Below are 20,618 nucleotides of genomic sequence, written 5' to 3' on the forward strand. Positions count from 1 at the left end.
TTTAACATCACATGTTATGTTGTGAGAATTTCTTTTTACTGAACAAACAAAATAACTTTCATAGTTTCAAATTGTCACACTAGATTTATGTACACACAATGTAAAATCAAAATTTCAAACTCTAATCTTTTTTTTTTAAATTGACAGATCATTAATTCTTTAAAGCAGGGAAAATTTAGAAGGTGGTAGAAAATTTTGTTGAGCATACCAATTGTTTGATTTTTTTCCCACATTTGAGAAATTTTAAGATTAAAAAACAAAAGAATTCAAACAAAAAGCAAATTAGGTATATTCATGTTATTAGAACACATTTTTAGCATTGTAAATTGATATAACAAAGTCTTGTTATTCTAGTACTTTTTATGCTTGGGATAACTTATGATTTCAAAATTAATGCCTAAATAATATACATCAAAGTCATAGGAACATTTGTATTTAAAAAAAGTATGATAGATAACGTAATGTTTACTAAAAAAGAGAAAATTTTGTTTATGTAATATTGAATGTTATTAACGAAAATTGTTGCCTGAGCTCTTTAAAATTTTCTTCTTGAGTCATGAAACTGAATCCCTGACAAATCGTGACTGACTGTAATGGAATTTTCTCTTTCTCTTTTTTTTACTCTCATGCTTACATTATGGTGTGTTTTATGGTAAGTAATATATTATTCTCATTTTTATAACAATCAAAACAGATTGTGATCTGTCAATTTATTCACCATAAAAATGTAAACTTCTATGGACTTCTCACAAGAAGATGAACACGTAGGCATGCATTCCATGCTTAATTCATTATTGACTTCAACTGTAGTTTAAAATTGTGTATATATTATCCTTCTAGAATACATAAATGAAATGGCCTTATCATTTAAATAAATGTTGCTGATGATTCATATTGAACATTAAAATTTTTACACACAAAAAGCGGCCACCAGACTGGTATATAATTCTGGTCGTTATAAATAAGGGTTGTCCATGCTTTGATCAAAATTCTAGAATGTTGGCATTTGATAATTGAATTTTTGGAAACTTTACATTCGGTGATTGTTCAGATGTTATAACAAGTTATGTGAGAAACTAATTCATTGTTGTTTTTTTTTTGACAGGTTTGGATCATGCTTTGGCTCATATAGTTCAAACCACTCCAGAGTTACAAGAGTTAGAGGAATCATCTAGTAGTCATAAAAGTAATAATAGTCTGAAAAATATGCAGTAAGTAAACTATTACATACACAGTAACAATATACCAAAATATGCAGTAAGTAATCTATTACATACTAATGTATAGGTAGTTTTCATTTAAAATTCTTTAAAAAAAACAATCATGCATATGAAATCAAATTTAATTTTAATACTAAAATACATGTATGTAAGGAGATGTGGTATGATTGTGAATGAGATAAAAGGTGGAACTTATTAATGAAAACAATCCAACGACAAGTCAACAACAGATTAGGATAAAAATCACTAAGAGCAGATTTACCTGATAAAGTGATTTTTTGCCTTTTTGCTGTGCTGTTTCCATTGTCAGCTGCCTCCACAATTGCTTAAGTTTGTGACAAGGTCAAGGATGCACAAGCATGACATATATATATATATTCTAACAGTTATTATTCTATGAGGAATATTATTCATCAGTATACTTGCAACAAACCTTTATTGTATAAACATAGCCAAGCAATATAATAACAAGACACGAACCATATCTATTAATTTTTTTTTTTTGTCATTTTCAAGCAATATTGCAATACATGTACCAGCATTTGTCATGATTTGACCATGGATGTTGCACGCTAAGATTAACATACATTACAATGCTATAAGAGAAGTCGTTTTTATCAGTTATTGAAGGATAATGTTTCACTCTCTTTATTCTTATGTTTTTTAGTAGGAACAATGATTCTATATTTGATGAATTAACGTGCCAGGATGCAGACATAATTGGTGATGTTGATTTCGGAGCAGATATTACAGGTAAAGATCAATACCATGTACATTTATTGCATGCCTGGTTAGGGCTGTTTACCTGTATTACTTTTTATGGCCAAAATTGCTTAAATTATTAACATTAGTGATGAGATATTCTGTTTGTTTTATGAGAAAATGAGGGCTGTTTACTGTTTGGTATGTGAACAAAAAAATTATACTGTGGATTCATTATTATGTGTTTGGTGAACAACAAATTCAAATGTTTAATAAATTACAAGTTTCTACGGCTTTTTATGCAGAGATTGGCAAAACCACGAAATCAAATGTCCATGAAAATAAATTAGTTTAAACCTATTTAGGCATTTGCCGGTTCTTTTTCGAAATCTACAAGGGTGTCTTTTAGATGCAAGAGATATGACTCTCTTAACACAGGTCAGCCATTTATCATCCGCCTCCAATGGACTATCATTATTTCCTCAAGACTGTACTCACAAAATGGTGTCAAGGGAGAGCTGAATATTCAGTCCCTGAAATTTCATCCTAGAATGGGAATAATGGATCCACAGTATTCAGATAATAATGCTTATAACAATTATAAAGAATTAAACTGTGCGGCACAAGTTTTTATTGAGATTTTAGGTCCTACAAAAAATTAAAAGCTCAATACATTATTGGTTAACATGAAAAAAGATTATGCTGACAACAATGTAGAACAATCACTATTGGTGATTTTGTATTTTTTATATGCCACATTTCATTATAACTTTTATTCGTGTTACATGTATGTAAATGTATGCCAGAAAATTAATATACTGTTTATGATGTCACTTCTCGACAATGCAAGAAAATTTAAAGTATCAATTGAATTTGAACTAAGCAAGTGAACTGCTTTATGAAATTAAAAAAGAAAGAAAAATTGGTTAGGAAAAGTATAAATCTTGTTAGGAATTAGAAATGAACTTTTAGTATGTTAACATGATTTTATACATAAATGTTACATTATTAAGGTCGAGAAGTTAATCCTGGTGATTATGCCTCGTCAGGTGAGGGTTTTACTAACTTCTGTTGTATCTACCTCTGTGTATATAAATGTGTGTATATAGTTTCTGTCATGCATGTTATAATCTTACTTAAGTGAATGCTTTCAAAGTTATAAAAAGAAGGAATCGATAATCTATAACATAAAGCATTGTAAGAACAATATTTTCTTAATTGAATGCTCTAAAAAATGAAAATATGATCTTATAACATAAAGCATTGTAAGAATAACCTTTCTCATAATTGAATGCTTTTAAGAATGAAAATATAATCTTTTAACAGCAAGCAACATTAGACTTATTTGGATTTGAAAATTGTTTTTTTAAGTCCACTATTAGTGAAAAGAATAGGACAAATATATAAAAAGTACCCACTCTTAAACATGTACATTTGACAGTATATTCTTTTTCCATGATCTAAAAATGTTATAATCTGATTTCATTTTTTCCCTGTATTATTTAGTATAATAATGTAGGATTTTCTATATGGCCAGATTAGTCTTTCATAATTATTGAGTTTTGTGCACCATAGATTTGAATATAAACACAAAGTAATTTTTTTTTCGTATTATTTCAAAGTATTTTTTTTTTTTTAATATTAGTTCAGAAGTAAAAGTTTCAATCTATGCTTACTATTATATAACTGCATTTTGTAAACATATAATCTATGCTCTTAACTTAGCTTTAATATGTAGTTAACACAACCATTTATAAACCTTGTTTTAATTAATTTCATTAACTTGGCTCAATATTCAAGGGAATGGAAAAGTAATACACAGAAGTTATTTTCAAAACCTAAATAATTGCGTTAATCTTGGTCACAATTCTATACAATATAGTTCAAATATCAAACACGTTAATCTTGGTCACAAAATATATCAAACAAATTAATGTTGGTCTTGTCAAGTTTCATTTCATTTACAAATTGCTGATAAAATTAAGAATTTGGGACAAAGTGCTTAATGTGTTGCCTATAGAATGATAACAAAAATTTTAAAAAAATTAAAAAATTTTGATAGATATTTTTCCAAGAAAATTCTATTTCTATGAAATACTTCATTCTAAAAAATCAACATTGTGCATGCATTGACATTAATGATCAAGCATGAACACAACCTTTCCAAATATATTAAGTGAATGTCTATTAGAAAATTATGAAGCTATTTTTTTCTAAAGTAGAAAAGCTCCAATCTGATACTGTTTCATTAAATTTTCTTACACTACATATAAAAATAAGGAAATGTAGTATGACTGCCAATGAGACAGCTATCCACAAGATACAAAAAACATGATTAAGTTGGGTTGGAGCATTTCTGCCGTAATGTTTTTATTTATAGAATAGATTGTTGTGCATTTTGTTGTTGCATGTTTTTTAATTGTTGTTTGTTTGTATGTATATGCAGATAGTGAAAATGAAGATGATCAGAATGAACGACGATCTACTGGTACGATTATTTATTTCTACTTACTAATAATAAGATTTACAAAGAACCAACTAACATCATATATACATGGGAAAAATATGTAATGTTATTTTCAATCTGGAATTAAGAGTAGGTTGATGATTTCATGGAAAAGGAGGAAAAATTGTGAGAATTGTATAAGATTGATGTTAATACAATTTTTAATTTAATCAGATTTGGTATAAATTAATATACAGATCCCATGCCTAGATAGATCTGAAAATTCTTTTTCTACTTTCTGTTTTGAAGACCCGTTCTAAATCATGTTGTAAATCATTGGGTAATAAACACCTTCAAAAGTTTGAGTGAAGAAATATCATTACTATTACCTGAAAAGACAGACATGAATTTTATCAGATTAGAAAGAAGATTTAAGTCTATCAGATCTTTGTAAGCAGAGGGAATACACAGGATCTGTGTTTTAATCAAATTGATCAGATTAAAGTATCCTCAAAAAGTGCATTTCATGATTTATGAAAGAGCATGCTTGAATGACTGCCCAATGAGAATGTTTAGACTTAAGATATATAACCTACGGATAGCATTGTATCATAAGAATGCAGCATGTGATTTTTCTAAGACAGTTCAACGAATGACGAAAAAGCTCCTTAGTAAAAAACATTTACTTTTTCAGATAATTGAATGTGTTTAAGTTTGTTCTGAAAAACTATTGACTTAAAGGAAGTATTTTTGTGTCAACATTTTTTCAGACAACATGTTTACGTTTACAAATCACATAAATGTTTGCTCCATGTAATTGTTTGCATTACTTAGATGAAGCTTTGCCTTTGAAGACTATTTCTAATATTTATGATTTTGAAACACACCATTGCATATTACAAAATTTAAAAGCAATAAGGGATACAAATCTGTAAGGCCATACCAAATTTATGTTTTTGTTCTGTGGATTCACTGTCTATTTTTGGGCAAAGGAGCTTTTGAATAGAAAATTGTTTCTCGTCCTATTGCAGATATTTTACAGTCTTAAAATTAAAAGGATTAAAAATTTAAAAAGATTCTTCAATTTCTGCAAAAATGAGATTTTTTTCTTGACTGAAATCTGATTAGCTTGCACACCTTTTCGTCTCTTAAGAGATCCATAGAACTACAAACTTAAGTAGCAGTGTATGGCCTTATGGGTAAAATGCTGCATGGTAATAGAAGCATGATGAGAATCATATGTGACTAATACTATTCTGAATGTGATTCCCTGACTAACTATTTGTTTCTTTTCTGTTTTATAACAGTCAGTGATAATTTCTTTGGTAAGCAAAACTTGTTATATATTTCTATACCTTTTATTGCTTTGTGCTCTAACTGGCATCTTACTTTCCATTATACACTGTATATCATATACATTTATTTGATTCCTATAAATGTTTTTTTTTTAATTTGAATGTAAATTTTCCTTATTTTGTCAACATGTTCAATTTTGCTAAGAAACTGCACTGACTGTCCTTAAATTGGCCGGAAACCTTAGGCTCACGATTGGATCAGAAAATCATGCATAAAAAAAAGTGGGACCATCTGCTAATTTTATTAAATGGTTCATGAACTAATGGTAACTAGATGTTCCAATGCATTGTTTGATAATATTGATATATCTTATTGGGTAACATGACAATTTTATGGGGTTAAATCACAAGGTACAACATCAAAAGATACATTGTTTCTAACATTCTTTTAGAATGGAGGTAGCCTGTAATTTTGATTTCTTTCTGAAGGAAATTTTTCAATTAATATCACAAATATATCCTTTTTTGTAACTCTTTAAGAAGTTTGCCTCCTTGAGTTTTCAAATGCAATATAGGAACCATACTTTATTTTTCATTCATAAATGACTTGATTTTGTCTGACAGTTGGAGCACATTATGTTTTATTTTGTTTCTGTTTCTTTTCATTTTCATTTGTTTGGCTTTGAAATTGCATCATTTTGATATGTATGGTCCATTGAATAAATGCTTCACCTTTAATTTGACCTTTTTGTTGTGTTTTCGCACACAGGCACTGCACTTGGATATGCTGGCCTTGTAGTGATGTTTGTTCATGATTTCATATATATAACAGTAAACATAGATATTATTTAAAAAAAATTATATAATCAATCAACCTTGTTATGCATGTTACATATTTATCAAATGGGGTATCTGAAGGGGATATTCAATTTATTTAGATATTTAAAAAAAAACTGTTAAAAAAAGGAAAATAATAACAGGAGTGATGTAGTATATAGCAGTCTTCACGCTGAGTTGCAGCCCAGGCTTGTAAAATTGCTCTAAGGCCTGTGAAAATCAACAGAATCTTACTAAATATTTTCAAAAATTGAGCTCCAGGCCTGTAGATTGACCAGTTCATCATGAAGTCTGATATAGTCATGGAGATGATATTGAAAATAACTATAGATTATAGAAAAAAATACTCTTTTTATTTTGATCATGAGAGAAAAGGACCTTTATTACATGTATTATGGGGGGGGGGGGGGGGAATTCTTGAGAATTTTGGAATAGCCAGTTAAATAGTCAGAATTTTTTTTTAATCCAAATTTATTTTATTGTGACGCAGAAACATACACATTATTTCCTTTGATTTAGGATAAAAAAAACCTCCTAACCACTTCATATAAGACATTTTGTAAGAAAAGCCCAGTATCTTTACATTAAGCACATAATCAATCCCTTCATTGCTCAAGCTTGTATGAGTTTGTTTTGTAGGCTGCATATTGCACATTAGACTGTAAACCAACTTAATTTTTTAGTGAGGGATTTATTTGCATAAGTTTATTGAGTGCATTTTGAAAAATAACGCAAATATGTCAAACTTTTTACTTCTTTAATATGAATATACAAGTACAAAAATGTATTAAACAAAGTTTAAAATTCCCAGAAATTCAGCCAAAATTAAACACAGAAAAATATTATATATAAGAACAAGTTGGATTGCAGGACATTCAGAAATTTGATAGTATTAGAAATAAATTAGAGAGGAAAAAATAAACTTTTTCTCAACAATAACTGCCTTAGGCTAAACTTATTCTTATTACAGGTTGTTTTGTTTGAAAACTGACTTAATTTTCACTCTGTTTTATCAATAAGTGTATTTTATTTATTTTTTAGTCAAAAAGTCTCCTCCAACTTTATGAGCTTACTCCCTTCTCCATTTTTTTTGGTTAAAAAATGAAGATCAAATTTAAATGTCAACTACTTCCTTTTTTTCCCTTTTTGAATGAAAGTACATTAAAAAAAATATAGCATTCCAAAATATTGCTTTAGAGGTTATGAAAATGCAAGACAATTGTTATGTCTAGTATTGTTTGTAATGCCTTTGTGCATGTCATTTACTAATATGTGTCTGACTACTATTTTCTGTAAATGTAGTTTAATTACCTATTTTTAAGTTAATTGAGTTTAGTTTTGCATGAATTAATAGAAATTCGTGTTTGTAATGCATGTTTTTCTTCTGCAAAAATCAAAAGGTTGTTTTTGTTTGACAAAGAATTTCAAAGAAAACAGATTATTGACAGGAGAAAATGTTGATCAGACGATGAGGTCTAATCTAATTAAACCTTATCCATCAATGTGAGAGGAATTTTGTTTCAAATCATGAAATTTTTTAAAGAAATTTCATCCAAGATTTCTTTCCTTTAACTGTTTAGAGTAAGGGAAATGTTTGAAGAAAAATAAATGTTACTTTTTATATGCCTATCCTGTTGGTTGACTAAGGGCACATCAACTTGAATCTTAACACAGATCTTCATTATGATGTGAATTTATTTAGAATAGATACCAAATTAGGGCTTTGACCTAGATTTTGTGTTTCACTAAACACCTGATGTAATAGTATGATATTTGCACATAATATTCTTGTTTTTCATATGAATACAGTATTTGTAAAAGTTGTCATTTATTAATTACAGGAATGGGAAAAGAATTGGAGAATATTATTTTAGAAAATACAGAATTACTAGAAACCAAGTATGTTTTATGTTACAGAAACAAATGTAGAATACTGTGGATTAGTTATTATTTGTTGGTTTCGTGTGTATAGGTGAACAACGAAATCAAACACCGAAATCAAATGTTCAACGAATAACATATTTTCAATATTCTTTGTATACAGAGATTAGCAAAACCATGAAATCCATTATCCATGAATATGCAAGTTTTCAGCAATCCACGAAAATAAATGAATCCACAGTAAATAAACAAAGCTGCTTGTAACAAATATTTAACGAATAACATATTTTCAAATTGGATTTGATTTAAAATATATATAGGCAATCATTGTGTTAAAAACAAAACAGACTTTATGTAAGTAATTGCCATATTTTTTCAGTCGATTTATTGATGAATTACTTGACAGTCAATTTAATTATAACTTGAAAATGTGAGCAACTTGTCTCTTTAGTGCTTGATTATTTTGAATACAAACTCACCAATATATGAATTTGTATCTTTTTTCCAGGAATGCTTTAAATATAGTGAAAGATGATTTAATTGCCAAAGTAGATGAGTTAACAGGGTAAGTCCATGTTTTCCTGAATACCACATGTTGCTTCATGTTATGTAATCAAGCAACAAAAAGAACCAATAGACATTTAAAGAGCAAGATTGATAGATCTCTATACAATATATCCAGCTCTAAATCTATAAATGTTGTGACAGAACCAATAAAAAAAATCATCCATCACTTGTTAGTCCCCTACCTACTAAGTCAAAGGGGACTTTAGGTTTGCCATGCAATACTCACAGAATACTTGTTGTCCGTAACTTTTTTGACATCTTTAATTGTTTCTCATTCAGGATGAATTTCTTGCATACTCTTATATGTGTTACTTTTCATGAGATATATATGGTTGCCCACATCTTTTTATGAAAATGAGGATATGTGGTATGATTGCCAATGAGACAAATATCTAACAAAGTTCAAATGAAGTGGATATAAGCAATTATTGCCAACTGAAAGGCCTTCAACAATTAGAAAAACCCATACCGTAAGGTCAGATCTAAATAATATATTGATAAAATTGAGAATGGAAATAGGGAATATGTGAAAGAGACAACAACCCAATCAAAGAGCAGACAACAGTCGAGTTTAGTTCACAGATAGAGCTCATTACCTAATGCATGTAGAGCAAGACTTTGGTTAGCTTGCTTGCTTTGTTTGTATATTGTACAATTGTAATTGGGATAACGTCCATTCAAATTTAAATATGAGATATACAAGTCTAACTATCCCAAAATATTTTGTTTAAAGATGTCAATCTTAATTACAAAGCTTGAGTTAACATTTATACAAACAAAACAAGCAACCCAACCAAAGTTTTACACTACAAGCATTAGGAAATTAGCTTTAACTAGTCCTTTAGAATAATGAAACTACCAATCAGTATGATTTATTTTACTTTTTTGTATTTGACAGTGAATTGGAAATATGTCGAGAAGAATTATCATCGCTACACTCAGTAAAAACTAAATTACAAGAAAGAATGAAATCACAGGAGGACGAAATAAAAAAAATGAAGGAAGAATTAGAGAAGAAAACAAACTCAGCCAAAGAAGGAGAAGAAGAAGTATTATTAATGTTTATATATTGCTTCAGTTGATAAATACAATAGTCCATTTGCCAATTACCGATTTGATTCTATTATAACACACTTTTTAAACAAATTACTTCCCTTTGTCAATAGTAGACTGGTTCCATACCAGACAAAATTGGCTTTTGCCAATGCAAAGTATAATGAATTGAAAGTGATGTATCGGCAGTTTAACTAATTTTTCATAAAAAATCATTTCTGATGTCAAAAGTTTTTAGATTAACAACAAATTGATGTAATTAAATTATATGAAAACCTAAAAGATTACTGACATTACGCACAGGCAAGTTTGCTCGTTCTGCTAGCTCTCCATTATAAATTAGAATTAATGTCCCTCATAAGGGAGACAACTGAAAGAGGGATCTCTAATTACAGGTCAAAATAGCCTGTTAAGGCTAAGACAAAAAAAAACATTTTGAATGAAAAATAAATGAAATCCCATTTTGAAATTTTTATCAGACCATTAACAAAAACAATGTCCTTCAACGATGATCCAAATACTTGTACCTTGTATTTTAACTTTCTGTTTTTTTAACAAGAAAACAAACTCACTCAAATACATTTTGTATTGATGTTCTTTACATGAATAATGGGTTTAGCACTCATTTGTCCTACATCTTAATTTGTTGAACACAAAAGACACCATCTGGGTGAAGTCGAACCTTGAAACTATTTTAAAATTGCTGAATGAATTGTGAATGATATATAATAACCTTATTTCAGGATGATGTGCCAATGGCTCAAAGAAAGAGGTTTACCAGGGTAGAAATGGCCCGAGTATTGATGGAGAGAAACCAATACAAAGAAAGATTAATGGAATTACAAGAGGCTGTTCGGTGGACAGAGATGATCAGAGCATCTAGAGAACACCCAGAAATAGCAACAACACAAAAACAGAAAAAGTCATCTATTTGGAACTTGTAAGTAAAGTGTTGTCTGTTGATGTGCTAAACATATCTGTTGTCTTGTCAAAGGGAGGGGGAATTTTGATGCTATTGGCAGGTGTTTGCAGGCAAAATTTTATATCTAATTCAAATGAACAAAAACACAATGTCAATTTAAAAGTTATGATGATTTGGAAAAGAACTATAAAGTATGTTCTCATTGTAATAAACTAAATAAGAAAAATTAATCCCCCATTAATTTTTTATACGACCGCAAAATTTGAAAAATTTTTCGTCGTATATTGCTATCACGTTGGCGTCGGCGTCGTCGTCGTCGTCGTCGTCGTCGTCCTGCGTCCGAATACTTTTAGTTTTCGCACTCTAACTTTAGTAAAAGTGAATGGAAATCAATGAAATTTTAACACAAGGTTTATGACCACAAAAGGAAGGTTGGGATTGATTTTGGGAGTTTTGGTCCCAACATTTTAGGAATTAGGGGCCAAAAAGGGCCCAAATAAGCATTTTCTTGGTTTTCGCACTATAACTTTAGTTTAAGTGAATAGAAATCTATGAAATTTTGACACAAGGTTTATGACCACAAAAGGAAGGTTGGGATTGATTTTGGGAGTTTTGGTTCCAACAGTTTAGGAATTAAGGGCCAAAAAAGGGCCCAAATAAGCATTATTCTTGGTTTTCGCACAATAACTTTAGTATAAGTAAATAGAAATCTATGAAATTTTGACACAAGGTTTATGACCACAAAAGGAAGGTTGGGATTGATGTTGGGAGTTTTGGTTCCAACAGTTTAGGAATTAAGGGCCAAAAAAGGGCCCAAATAAGCATTATTCTTGGTTTTCGCACAATAACTTTAGTATAAGTAAATAGAAATCAATGAAATTTTAATACAAGGTTTATGACCACAAAAGAAAGGTTGGGATTGATTTTTGGAGTTGAGGTCACAACAGTTTATGAATTAGGGGCCAAAAAGGGGCCCAAATAAGCATTATTTTTGGTTTTTGCACCATAACTTTAGTATAAGTAGATAGAAATCTATGAAATTTAAACACAAGGTTTATGACCATAAAAGGAAGGTTGGGTTTGATTTTGGGAGTTTTGGTCCTAACAGTTTAGGAATAAGGGGCCCAAAGGGTCCAAAATTGAACTTTGTGTGATTTCATCAAAAATTGAATAATTGGGGTTCTTTGATATGCCGAATCTAACTATGTATGTAGATTCTTAATTTTTGGTTCTATTTTCAAATTGGTCAACATTAAGGTCCAAAGGGTCCAAAATTAAACTTAGTTTGATTTTAACAAAAATTGAATCCTTGGGGTTCTATGATATGCTGAATTTAAAAATGTACTTAGATTTTTAATTATTAGCCTAGTTTTCAAGTTGGTCCAAATGGGGGTCCAAAATTAAACTTTGTTTGATTTCATCAAAAATTGAATAAATGGGTTCTTTGATATGCCAAATCTAACTTTGTATGTAGATTCTTAATTTTTGGTCCAGTTTTCAAATTGGTCTACATTAAGGTCCAAAGGGTCCAAAATTAAACTAAGTTTGATTTTAACAAAAATTAAATTCGTGGGCTTATTTGATATGCTTTATCTAAATATGTACTTTGATTTTTGATTATGGGCCCAGTTTTCGAGTTGGTCCAAATCAGGATTCCATATCAAGTATTGTGCAAGAGCAAGAAATTTTCAATTGCACAGTATTGCACAATAGCAAGAAATATCTAATTGCACAATATTGTGCAATAGCAATTAATTTTCAATTGGAGTTATCTTTCTTTGTGTAGAATAGTAGTTGATAATATATGTTGGAAATTTGCCAGACATGACTATGATGTCATTTTCTATTTTTATTTGCCAATAACTTTATGTAAATAACTTCATTGGAAATTTGCCAATATAAAATGTTGCTGATGAAGCTTTTTTTCCTTATCTTATCTAAAATGTTTTTAGATAATGTATGTTGGACATTTGCCAGACATGACTATGATGTCATTTTCTATTTTTATTTGCCAATAACTTTATGCAAATAACTTCATTGGAAATTTGCCATTTGCCAATATAAAATGTTGCTGATGAAGCTTTTTTTCCTTATCTTATCTAAAATGTTTTTAGATAATGTATGTTGGACATTTGCCAGACATGACTATGATGTCATTTTCTATTTTTATTTGCCAATAACTTTATGCAAATAACTTCATTGGAAATTTGCCAATATAAAATGTTGCTGATGAAGTTTTTGTTATTGTTTTATACAATAAACAATGTATATTCACTTTTACTACCAACCAATCTTTACCATTCAGTGATAACAAGCACTTTATTTTACATTTTAATATTTTATGATGTATTTAAAAGAGTAGTTATTGTTGCAAACTCCATTAGAAATTTGAATCGATATCAGTTTTGGAAAAAGGGAAACCGGGATGTGAAAAAAAAGGGGGGGGGGGTTAAATTTTTCTCATTTCAGATTTCATAAATAAAAAGAAAATTTCTTCAAACATTTTTTTGAGAGGATTAATATTCAACAGCATAGTGAATTGCTCAAAGGCAAAAAAAAACTTTTAAGTTCATTAGACCACATTCATTCTGTGTCAGAAACCTATGCTGTGTCAACTATTTAATTTTAGATTTAAAAAGTTTGAAGAAGAAATCTTTAATTGATTTGTAAAATCTTGACATTTGTTTTGTGTAAAAAAAAACCCATGTAATGTCAAAAATTTGATCACAATCCAAATTCAGAGCTGTATCACGCTTGAATGTTTTGTCCATACTTGCCCCAACTGTTCAGGGTTCGACCTCTGCGGTCGTATAAAGCTGCGCCCTGCGGAGCACCTGGTCTTATTTAGTTTATGAAATCAAATTTAAAAAATGTAAAATTTTCATGATTTATATAACTGTTTGAATCAATATTTGAAATACCATCTCAATTTATTGTCTAACTATCGGAAATCTCAAGAAGACTTTTTAGTACAAAAAGGAACACTTTTTAGCATAAAAAGTTATAAGATCGATGTCAAGACATCCTAATGGAGGATATTAACTCTATTTAATTGCAATATGGTTAATCCCATTTATATCAGTAAAGTGGTTATAAAGTTTTTGACTGACTTATTTATGCTAAAATTTGTATGTGACTAAGTCTCATGCAAATTTATTAGCAGTGATATATATTATATTTCTAACATATAAATTGATTGCATTTATGATACAATCTTAGTTTAATGATAGTAAAACGTATGGAATATACCAGGCTATGGTTTGATTCTATAGATATATTTATCAAAACAGTCTCCCTTAAGTACTTCTATAATTTCTCATAACATAAGAATGGAATGGCAATTCCAATTGTCTTACTAGTCCATATACATGTATTTAGCTATTTAACTTATATATAGATGTAAGAAAGAGAGTTAAATTCAAATTTCCTACTTATGAGGGGGAAATGTGAGGTTTGTGATAAAGTTAAAAGTGGTACAATAGATATTTAATCAGATTCCTAAATGTCAGCAAAAAGTGTTCTAATGTATGAAATTTTCAATCTGAAAGAGTTTGTAGAAAATTGAGTATACTCTGGACTCATTAATATTTGTGGGTTACAAATTTTCGTTGATCTCATGGTCTTACGTGAATCATGAATTTTGATACTCAACATAGTAGAAATTTTCTATCAGCTAATATATAGACAATGGCAAAACCACCAAATCAAATATCCATAAAAACATAATTTTTCAACAATCCTAGATAACTTTGGTATCCAGGAAAATAAATGAATCCCCTGTACTCAGCATACTCTTTTATCTTAGATAACTTGAAGTCGAGGAAAGAACAAGTACTGAAAACAAATTCAGATGTAATCAATTATTATTTTCCATTTTCAGTTTTGGTCAGCTTGTAGCTCCTGACCCGATTCCTGCCAGCAATCCTAACAAGAAGGGAAAGCCCAAAACACAAATTGTTTGAAACCATACTTAAAACAGCATCACTTTCAATGTTAAGAATAAAATTTTGTAAGAGCCCCAGATTGATTTTTATGGGGTCTTTGGAGACAATTTATTCTGACCACCATGATAACTATTGCTTTTATTGATTATTCCAGTGGTGCAATTCAGAACTTTTCTGAATGATCCATTTCCACCAGAAATTTAGATATTTTATGCCTTTAAAGAAATCCAAAACATTTTTCTGGTGAAGCTGGAATGAAGATAGCTGATCTGATTATCAAATCTCTTTTACATCAAATTTTGATGAAAAAAGTAATAAAATCAAATTTTCTATCATCTAATATATTATAGACATTGGCAATTTATAAGTGTAGTACTTATAAATTTATAATATGCTGTTTTGGGTATGGGATTATAAGGTTGACCTTAACTTGTACTTCACAAACATTTGACTTCACACTGCAAACAGTGAAATTAATTATATATACAAACAAGTGAATAATATATCATTGATTGAATAATGATCATTATGATACCTTTGTGGATTATATCAGCAATTTTAAGTATTCCTTCTTTTTGATTGGGAATTGAAACTAATTTTACCTTATGGTTAGATATATTTTCAAAACATATTTTACTATTTCCAGAAATAAAATAAAATTGATTATAAATTGTAAAACCAAAAATATAAAAATTGGTGAGTGGAGGAGCTTTATTAAAACTGACAAGAAGTACAATGTGAAGGGGTCAACCTTTATTATAATACCTCAGTTCTGACTATTGGTGCCTTTTTTAATCATATACATGTGATCCATTCAAACCTGATCTCTTTAAGGAGGTTTAATACATCATTATTGTTAGTGTATTTTTGTTAAGGTTGTTTTTCAATAGTTATTCTAGTTATGAATGTTGTTTTTTCTTTTTTAAGTCTTGATAATTTTATAATGGGGATTGAAATTTTATATTTCCACCACATACATGACATATATTTTAATAGGAGTTAAAGCTTTATTGTTTTCAATTGTTGGATGGGAATGGAAGATTTTCAGCAACATTTTTTTAAAGACTGACATTATTAGATCATAGTTTTAGTCACTGATATTAATATTTGAAATCCTACTCATGTTTTTTATGACGACTTTAAGTGTTTTCAGTTTTGATTAGTTGGATAGAAATTTTAGATTCATTTAGACTTTTATTAAATGTTTTATCCAGCAACGAATTGTACTAAGTAGCAGGTTGTGACTAGATTGTGTTCTGTGAGGGTTCTGTAGTAGACGCATATTAATACATTCATTCATTGTCCAGTTTGCATCTTTGGGTAAAAGGTTTTATAAGACACATTCAACATGCTTAACATCCAAAAATTATTGTCCAGTTTGAATCTTTGGGTAAATAGTTTTATAGGACACATTCAATGTTCTAGACATCCAAAAATTATTGTCCAGTTTGAATCTTTGGGTAAATAGTTAGATAGGACACATACAAGGTTCTAGACAACCAAAAATCATTTTCAGTTTGCTTTTTCTGTAAATATTTTTTTTATAGGACACACAAGTTTCTAGACATCAAAAATTTAACGTCCAAAATTTAACTTGAATCTCTAGTAGCTGTTTAATCATTTACTTATATATACTGATAAAAACACATTTTCTAAAACATAAAGGAGATTTGAATTAACTTTTTCCAAAAAATAAAGATGATTTTATTCACATTTTCAATTTTGTAACATTCATTATGCATTACAAATATATATGTATATTTATTGCACAAGTGTTTCTGAGTGTAGAAATTCATTCACATTCCAATAGACTTTCATTACATTAATGATAGTACATGTATGTTAGAAAGGTATGAATGTATTTAAATAGATCTATAATCAATAATTACATGGTGCTAATTATAGAACTGAGGTTAATTTTATTTGTAAGGACCAGCTTATACATACCTGAGACTGTTTTACTATTTTTGATCCATTTTGCTCAACCAAAAGGTCATGTCGAGGTAATTTACTTTTAACCTAGTGGCTATTATCTGATACATTTATCTGTATGCAGATTTTTCTGAAATTTAAAATTTTTGTCCATTTTTCAAAAATTGCAATAATATTTGCACTCCATAATTTCTTAATTTGCTGTACTTTTTGCTGGTAAATATTTGAATACCTCGACTAGACCTTAAAGAAGTTTTGACATATCAAAGATAACAGGTTTACTCAGGTTCTGGTCCATAATGTAAATCACTAGGGATCAATAAGAGATCAAAGTCCATTCTGTCATATTTCTTATTCATCCTTATTGACAAATTAATTCACATTTATTTTTCCAGGTTTTCCTGTTCTTTCTATTTTTTGCATGCCAACATAATTTAATTCTTTGATCCATATTGATCCCTATTGGTATTTTATTATTTGTAAAATAAATTTAATTATTTGTAAAAAATAAATTAAACTTGATTGTTATTTTAAATATTTTTTTTATTTTGTGAAGAAAAATGAATTCATGTTATTGCATGATTAAAGATATTTGTTATATGTTTGTTTTAATAAAATTATTTTAATTGAATAACTTATTTTATCAATATGGATCAAAGATATTAAGTGTGTTTTTCATTATTTTAGAAGATGTTTTCTTGACACTTTTTTCCCATAGGATTTCTCTGGATTGAAACAAATGAAAATATGGAAACATGGAAGAAACTATAAAAAAGATATAAAATTTAGGCACTAACTTGAACCAATAGACCACTTTCGAGTTCATCCGTCACCGGAAAAAACTCGTCAATTATACGCGCCTTTATGACGTCATTTACCAGATAGAGGGGGTCGCCTGTATCCCTGCACTATTTACGTTCATCAAGCGTCTTGGTGATCGTCATTGTGCAGGATAAACTAGAAATAATGGTTGTTCTGTAGGTACTTAATGACAATTCCCTAATGACATCAATGCTGATTGTCAATTTTGAGAATTCATTTTGTCGTATAATTCATACAATATAGAATTATAGTTTTCCAACCACTCGCTCAACTTTGGAATGGAAGTGACGACGCCCCTAAACGCACAAATGACGTTCACTAAAACCAGAGTTTTTGACGGAAATGCATCGAACTCGAAAGTTGTCTATTGCATATGGTGTTAAAATACCCTTTTCTCTATCTATCACTTTGGCAGGCAAACCTTACAGTATTGTTGGCCTAGGTTGGGATTTGAATCTTATAACATTTGACGGTTGTTTGCTTAATGTCCAGTGGCAAATAATTTGTGTATATCCAGGATGAAATGTAGTTATGTGTACAAGCATGAATGTGTGGCTTGTCCATCTTGAAAGGGCTTTAAAAAGGGGTTTACTTCACAAAAGTAGCGGCATCAACACTTGCTATAGTATGTTTCACAGAATGAATCAAACTATAGTCTCCTATTATCAGGCTACCCTTTCAGTAGAAGAGAGGTCTTTGAATAGGAAGGGCCTCAGCAAATAACAAATAACAAAATATTGAATTGGTTCTTCAAGGAAACATCAGAGATGGTACATCTAATTTTGAAAATGTGAATGGCTGTTCCCAAAACAACTGAAATACAAAATACACTGTCAAAATGCATAATTATGTGGGGGGGAAATAAAACATTTATTTATGCTTTATCCATTTCTGTTGATGACTTACAATCATGATTTTAGTACAGTAATTAATACATTGAAGTACTGAAATATTTGAATTCCTTGAAATATTTTTCAAAGGTTTTACTGTTATCAACAGTATTTTGTTGCTTTTCAAGTTTTCGTTGATTGTCTGGGTTGTTGTATTTATGAACATGGCATGAACTTGTAACTTATTGAAGTCTTGACAATATTGGTCATTGAAAAATGTTGCAAGATGAAGATAGGTTGATGATGTTGCAAAATCAAAAATTGGAACCCCAAAACTTTGATTGTGTTTACTAGTTATTGTGAATTCTCTACTAACCTCTGTTTCTGACTACTAATTCTGTATACAGCATGCTTAACAGTCATGGAGAATTCAGATGTTAAATCAAACTTCCTGCCACAGTGTCATTGTGAAACAAAGAGATCACTGACAATCTGTTTGGGTCTTTTGTTTTTTTTTTATCAAAATTTAACATTTAGAATTAAAGTTTTAAGAGCCTTATTTGAACAAAAATGTAACAGGTTTCAAGAATCAGATATGTAACAAAATTATAAGACAGAAATATTTTTTGGATTATCAGATAAATGGAGAAATAATTATTACTTGTGGCAGGAAGGATCCCATTTGTACTTAAATGAATTTTGAATTGGTCTTTGAAAATTTGAGTCGTTGTAAGTTCAGACCTTAAATACATTCTTGGCATTTGTTGCAAATTCTTGAAAATTTAATAAAAATGATTTATGTGGAATGCCTGTATGTAACATATTAAATTTACAGGTTTAACACATGTGTCTTTCATTTTTCAAATTTAAATATCTCATTCTTTAAAAAAAATAAGAGTTTTCAAATTTCTTATCTGTTATTCCAAAATAGATGTCGGTACTTAATTCTTGAATTTATCAAAATTTGATATGATTTGCATGAAAAGTAAAAATTTCAGCTTAATCTTTTAAGCTATTGTTGATATCACTCTATTTTTAGATCATTAACAAACTACAGATTTGTTAACATATACATATTTACACTTTGCTAGCCTGTAGTCAGTGTTGTAAAACTGCATGTAAACATTCACTAAATAAAGTCATTTGCAAATTAAAAATCAGATATCTAAAAAGGGTTATTTTTCTAACATGTAATTCTGGGAAAATCTTTTAACCTATAATTCCTTTCTTTTCAGTTTCATGCCCAGTTAGTATGTGAAGATGGTGCTAGTTGTTACCCATTCTACATCGTGTTTTAATGACTTTTAAACTTCGGGGAAAGTTTTAGTGTTTACATGGCAGATATTATATATATATACATATACAGACTTTTTATTTTATTAACACAAGTTATATGCATTTGTGCCAAATTTATTTCTATGTTATATCTAACTCATCTGATTTTAAAAATGCATGAATGGCATGTGTTTTAGTGAATGTTGTACAGTTTTAATTAAAAGTATATTTATCTTAATGTGTGAATTCTCTTTAAGCTTCCCTTTAATGCTTACATTGATCCAATTTGATTGAAATACAAATCCTGCATTGTACCTACTTTGAAGGATAAAAAAAGGCTGTGTCCTACTTTTAGTTTAAAAGACCTGTTGAAAACCCTGCTTCAAAAAATTTGCCTGTAGTAATTTCATTTGCTAATGTAATGTTTTATCAGAACAGAGTGTTGTTAAAAATCCTTTTAAGCAAAGCTTGTACACCGGATCTGTATTTCAATTTAATTAATATTGAGCTAGATACTGTAAATTCAGAAATATTTGTGATGTTTTTATAATTTTTATAATGGGATAGGGTTTACAAATATAAAAACTCACATTTCAATTATTTCTAAAATCACAATAATAAATCTTACATTTATATGTATATAGTTAAAAATCCAAAAAGTAAATGTGTAAAAATACTTCTGAATTTATAGTACTGTGACATTTCTATAGTTACTTAACACAAGAATATGGCATGTTTAATTTCCATTGTGATGAATTAGGTCCCTTGAATTCTAAACAAACAAAACATCAATCAGAGAAGTTCTGTGCTATTTCTATTTACCTCAGTGGACTTGTGGTAGGGTACTCGCCTCTAGTATTGGAGGTATTCCGTTCCAACCCTCGTAAGGTCA

General features: G+C 29.3%; 1 protein-coding gene across 25 annotated transcripts in view; it reads left to right on the plus strand.

The window, feature by feature from the left end:
- Positions 1–20,618, plus strand: part of LOC139486155 (C-Jun-amino-terminal kinase-interacting protein 4-like) — a 76,776-nt gene that overhangs the window by 9,145 nt on the left and 47,013 nt on the right. For 8 of the 25 annotated variants that reach the window (XR_011655488.1, XM_071270908.1, XM_071270904.1 and 5 more), the window contains 9 exons: positions 1,106–1,211; positions 1,888–1,973; positions 2,936–2,971; positions 4,369–4,410; positions 5,676–5,693; positions 8,342–8,399; positions 8,890–8,946; positions 9,847–9,997; positions 10,745–10,941. Coding sequence is in view for 24 of the 25 variants with exons in the window: in XM_071270908.1 (XP_071127009.1) it covers positions 1,106–1,211; positions 1,888–1,973; positions 2,936–2,971; positions 4,369–4,410; positions 5,676–5,693; positions 8,342–8,399; positions 8,890–8,946; positions 9,847–9,997; positions 10,745–10,941 (751 nt within the window). In the remaining variant the exon portion in view is untranslated. The remainder of the gene's footprint in view (positions 1–1,105; positions 1,212–1,887; positions 1,974–2,935; positions 2,972–4,368; positions 4,411–5,675; positions 5,694–8,341; positions 8,400–8,889; positions 8,947–9,846; positions 9,998–10,744; positions 10,942–20,618) is intronic. The other 17 variants (XM_071270916.1, XM_071270922.1, XM_071270920.1 and 14 more) reach the window with 7 other exon arrangements.

The sequence above is a fragment of the Mytilus edulis genome, chromosome 8, assembly GCF_963676685.1.
Source record: "Mytilus edulis chromosome 8, xbMytEdul2.2, whole genome shotgun sequence".
NCBI classification, from domain to species: domain Eukaryota; kingdom Metazoa; phylum Mollusca; class Bivalvia; order Mytilida; family Mytilidae; genus Mytilus; species Mytilus edulis.